This window comes from Echinops telfairi, unplaced genomic scaffold (genome assembly GCF_000313985.2).
Source record: "Echinops telfairi isolate 266 unplaced genomic scaffold, ASM31398v2 ScPeMD7_12;HRSCAF=54, whole genome shotgun sequence".
Lineage (NCBI taxonomy): Eukaryota > Metazoa > Chordata > Mammalia > Afrosoricida > Tenrecidae > Echinops > Echinops telfairi.
The window spans coordinates 639,161-644,751 of NW_022103909.1; the positions used below are offsets into that span (position 1 = coordinate 639,161).

General features: G+C 46.2%; 1 protein-coding gene across 1 annotated transcript in view; it reads left to right on the forward strand.

The window, feature by feature from the left end:
- The window catches only part of LOC101663441 (keratin, type II cytoskeletal 1), an 8,304-nt gene extending 5,296 nt beyond the window's left edge, over window positions 1-3,008 (forward strand). The window contains exon 10 of the mRNA XM_004711454.1: window positions 2,980-3,008. Coding sequence (XP_004711511.1) covers window positions 2,980-3,008 — 29 coding nt within the window. The remainder of the gene's footprint in view (window positions 1-2,979) is intronic.
- Window positions 3,009-5,591: the final 2,583 nt, after the last annotated feature.

Sequence of the window (5,591 nt, forward strand, 5' to 3'; positions counted from 1 at the left end):
CACACACACACACACACACACACACACACACACACACACGCAGAGCACATTTTCTGTATGGCTCCTCTCTTGTGACAACCCTGTGCAGCTTTGGTTCTGTATATAAGGTGTAAACCAGTTTTTCGTCTTTTGTGGAGAGCTTTCAAACTCCCCATGCTACAATAAACTGCATTTGAAATTCTCCGTGAGTCTCCCTCTCCTTTGTCCATCTCCCCCACTCCCCTTGCCAACCCTGCAGCCCCTGTGCCTGCCATGAATGGGTGCTTTGTGGGAGTGAATGGTGGGGAGGTGAGCTACAGGAACAGGGAGGCTATTGAGACAACATTGAACGAGGCTGGGAAGACAGAGAGCAAGTTCCTTCCCAGAGGGTGGAGAAGTCTCGGAGGATCGGAGAATCTGGGCCGGCGAGTTTCTCCTCAGCAGGCTTTCTTCAAAAGGGCAGTGAGAAAGCTCCGGAGAGCTTTCTCCGGTAGAGAAGGAGGGGGTTGCCATTGAGCAGCGGGGAACGTCTTCCGTGGAAAGGTAACTGCTTAAGTGGGCCAGCTAATGAGGCGAGGGGGTGGGCAGGGTAGGGTCAGAAACGACAGCCGTCCACATAGAGACTTTGGCTGGGAGGGTTCAGGAATTGAGAGTGGTAACAGGGAGTTGGACACGCCATGACTACCCCCTTTCAGGCCGCCGATCAAAGCTTTGCTTGATCTGAAAGTTTTCCGTGGACGCACAGATGGAACGTGTGACCTAGTGTGACAGGATTTCACCGTGGTCGGAAGCATGGGCATCAGAGCTCCTACTGCTTCGGTTGGAAGCTTACCATCATCCCTGCCTAGTTCTCCCACAATGGGCAAGTCATGAACTTTTCTGTAACTCCCTTTTCTTGTCTCTCATGTGGGGAGAATAATGCCTCTCCCAGTGGAATTGCCTTGGGTGTGCAGACAGGAAAGGAACACAGGGCAGGAGGGGAGACTGGGTGTCATGTTGGAAGCCAGGATCGGGACTGACTAAGACGAACGAATAGGATGTGGTACCTCGTAGTCATTCAGTAAGTGCCAGTCTTCATCATGACAGTACTGCTGCTGCTGCTGCTGCTGATAATGATGATGGTGTCACTCGCAAAACCCTCCCGGCCGATCTCCAAGCAACTCAGCGGATGCTTGCTCTCAGGAGCAAGTGAACGTCAACTTCCCATTGGTTCCATGGTCACCGAAAAGGCAGTCAACTTCTCTGAGGATCAATTTTCTTGGCTTCCAGTTATAAAAAGTCTTCTTGGCCCCACCAGCAAGCAATCAGGGTTGAGGGAGAAGAAGGAGTGTATAGGTCAATGGGAGTATAAATTAAACACAATGTGAGTGCAACATATAACCTGTCCCCCAGCCGTCCCTTCACCAGAGCGGTTGCTTGCACGGGTCTGATTGGGCATCTGGGAAGCACTATGGTAGAGCAGAGAAGGCATTATGGCTCAGAGAACTTGGGCTTGAGCTGTTCTGCTATCTGGTTGCATGGATTCTTGGACAAGTCATTTTACCATCCTGAGCCTCAGATGACTTGTAAGTGAAATGGGAATGAGACTGTTTACTGAGAGGCATCAAGAGGTTATAAACAACAGTGCTTGTGATCTATGAATGTGTTATACAGGAGTTATTAAAGTAAATCAAAAAGGAGTGACAGAGGAGTGGAAGGAGGCAGTGACTTGCTCAGAGCCTGCAAAGACGGCAGTACCATAATGTCATTCCCGGGGCTCAGTGACAGTTCTGTGGGGGCATAGCTTTGATTTTCTTGATGCAGATAAAGTAGAATCTGCTTGCATCGTGAGGGCTGACTTAAGTGAACCAAACCCACAAGAGATGGGTGTGCAAGCAAGAATGTCCAATTATGAGCTTATTGGGGGAACCTACACTTTCCAGTGCATGAAATGCTAGAGTTTCCTCATCTTGTTATCAAGACTCCTGGGAAAGTGAATTAGTCACAAAAGATGGCATGTGCTTGTGCAAAGAGAACAATGAAAGTCCTAATAGGTGGGTGGACCCGAGAGGGATGGATTATCCTCCTCTCTGGGAGACTGGAGCTCAGAGGCCACCAGAGATGGCCCCTTTCTCCCTGTGACACTACTGAATGGACAGTGGGGCATCCTTGTCCCCTGAGTGTCATGTTCTAGGTTCTTCCTTAAGTTACACATTTCTGTCATCACATGTCAGTATGAGAGATATTCCTGTTTGTCTTGTAAGGTCAGATATGAAACAGACACTGCTATAAGCTTATCAACATCTATAAGGTAATAAAGCCTAAAAAAAAATCTTGAATAAGTCAGCATAAAAATGAAGAACAAACTGGAGTGAAAATCAATAGCCAATCACATTAAAAATGTAGTAAAGGAGAAGTCCTGATTTAGTTTTGTTCAGTAAATATTTCCTGTATATTTATTGTGTATTAATTCTTAGGCTAATCATTGGGGCTACTATTGTGAGTCTGAATTAATATTCTCTATTTTACCTCCCTGGGTTCTAAAATTAATTGCAACGGTTATATAGAACTTAGAGACAAACTCAATGATTAAAGGGTTTATTAGGAAGTTACCAAGTTGTAATGCTAATGAGAGACGTTATGGGTTGAGTTACCAGGACTTGTTGCAAAGTTCTTTGAGGTCTGCTAATAAATACCCTAATAAATAAAGGGCATGCCACCATGCTATAACCCTCAACCCAAGGCATTCAGTTCAGGTTCTGTGAGTCAGCATACCTAGCGACCTGAATTAAGTGCCCAGAGACACCCCACTCCAGTAAGCCTCAGTCCAACGGCACTGGGCTCTACTGCTGTTGGTTTTCAAGCCCAAATTCTCCAATTAAGTGCCCAGAGGCACCCTAAACTGCAAGCCAGCTTCCTGCACAAAAGCACTTAGTGTTTCTTGCTCCATGGCTCAGGAAGTCCATCACTCTGCTTTATGTTCTGGATCCTGGTTCTGCTGCTCCTCCTCTGATATTATAGCTGTCTTCTGGATCCAGGAGTTTCACTAGGCAGGGATCTTGGGTCCTGAGGATGTGTTCCATGCCTGGCTCTTGCTGGTAATGAGATCCCTTCTCCTGCTTCTCAGAGGCCTCATTTTATATGCATCAGGATGGAATTGCAGGGAATCTTGTTCACAATTACTCATAGGTGAATTCTATCAGTATCTTCTCCCTTCTTCTTACCAGCTCTGTGCAGGGAAAGGCCAAGTGGTCAGAGTTGGAGATTTTGGCTGCACTAAATAATTCACTGCCCCTGAACCTATGCTGAGTGAGATAGTTCTTGCCTAAGAGAGCTTAAAGACTTACATGGTGGGGAGTATATAGACATACATAGCATATAAATGGCATCTCTACAGAACTCCTGGTGGTTGAAAGTAATGCCTGGCTGGACTACAAAGGACGGATAGGAGTTTATCATGCATACAAGGACATTCAAGGCAAAAGACCATTCAAAGAAGAGAGACCACTCTATGCAGAATTCATAATATGGATAGAAACATGGAAACGTGACCTTGCATGAAATCTTTGAACACCTGAAGGAGCCTGTCTTAGTCTGGGTAGACTAGAGAAACAAATCCGTAGATACTCATATGTATATAAGAAAGAGCTTTATACACAAGAGCACTTGAATATTGAGAAAACATCCCAGTCTAGATCAAGTACATAAGTCTGATATTAGCCCATACCAATCTATAAATTCCTCTTCAGACTCACGAAACACATACAATGACGCCAAATGCAAGAAGATCACAGGCCAGTGGGTGGAAAGTCTTGTGGAACCAGTGGTGGTGTAAGCACCTCAGTGCTGGCAGGGGTCTCCATGTGGCTCCTCCAGCTCCAGGACTCTAGTGTAGCTCCATGTGTTTTGTCATCCAGAATACGAAGAAGAGAGAGTATCTCCCACCTCCAGGGAGGAATACAGGAGTTCCCAGAATCCTCAGGAGATGGTCAAACCCACACAGAGGCCTCACCTCATTGGCTATGACCCTGAATTTGTCTGGGTACTTTGGAAAATCAAAGCCACAGCAACTCATGTATAAGACAGAGTTTTATGTAAAGGTTAAGTGAGCATCAAGAACACATCCCAACCCAGTGCTGCCCAAGCCCACAAGTCCAACATTAACCCATGAACTCATATGTAGTCCACAAAAGTTTTCCGCCATCTCACACAACACACATTATGACGCTGACTGCAGGAGGAAAGCCGAGTCAGTGAATGTTAAGCATCTCAGCGCTGGCAGGGGTCTCCATGTGGCTGCTCTAGCACACAGGGCTGCATTGGGGCAGGTCCATGTGGCTTCTCCTTGGGGATGTCTTGCAGGAAGTCAGCCTTACAAGCTGAAGCTGGGAAATGCTAAGGCAGCTGCACCCTGGTGCGACCATCACAAAGCAAGAGACCCGAGAACTAGAAAGGCGAGGCTCACCGAGCCATTTATCCCTCCGCCCTTCAATTAATCCCACATGTGTTTATCGACCAGGTTGGCACAATAAACTAATTAACTCAGACCCCTTCACAAGTTGACAGAAGATTATGTAACTGCCCTAGACAATGACAATGACAAGAAGTAAGATTGAAACATTTGCTAGATCCAATCAAGAAGGTCCTGCGGGTCATTCTAAGCAGCGTGGCCTCTAGTTTGTGGGTCAGATGTTCTCAGATGGAGTTTGGGGACGTATTGTGTCATTATAGCCTGTTACGTACTGGGTTAGTAGGAACAAAAGGGGTTGCTCCGTGACCAGTGGTAGAGAAATTGGGCTATGCAAGCTATAGCCTGTCTTGTTCTTGGAGTATCCCCTAAGAAATTTGGTCTGTGTTTAGGAGATCTCATTCATGAAGATGTCTCTCTTTTGTCCCTTCAGTATTTGATGGTTGACACAGCTATCATAGAGAAGAAGAGCCCAGTAAAGGGACTTACTAGGAGAGTGACATGGGTGACAATTCTATATACAAGAACAATTGAATATTGAGAAAACATTCCAGCCCAGTCCAGATCAAGGCCGTAAGTCCAAGATTAGCTCACATGTCCGATACCCATCTGTAAAGCTCTTTTCAAACTCACGAAACACATGCAATGATGCCAAATGCAGGAAGATCACAGGCCAATGGGTGGAAAGTCTTGTGGATCCAGTGGCGGTAGAGGCATCTCAGCACTGGCAGGGGTCTCCATGTGGCTCCTTCAGCTCCAGGGCTCTAGAGTAGCTCAATGTGTCTTGTCAGCAAGCGTGTCTCACAGGGAGTCAGTTCCGATCTATAGAGGTGGTAGAGTGGCCAGAGATGGGGCATGCATTCTGGAGATCGGTTGGAAGTCCAGTCATCAAGGACTTCATGAGGGACTGGATTTGGGCTGGGGTGAGCAAAGTACAGAGTGGCTTCCAAGTCCTTGGCTTGGGTAATGTCTTAGGCTGGGTTCTCTAGAGTAGCAAAACCAGTGATACTAATAGCTGTATATGTGTATGTGTGTATACATGTATATACATATACGAGGGGTTACTGCCCCCCCAACCAGAATTTTTCTCCAAAGCTATGTCTTTAATATTTCTTAAGCAAAACAACCTTATCACCCTCAAAGTACTTTCCATTACACTTAATAC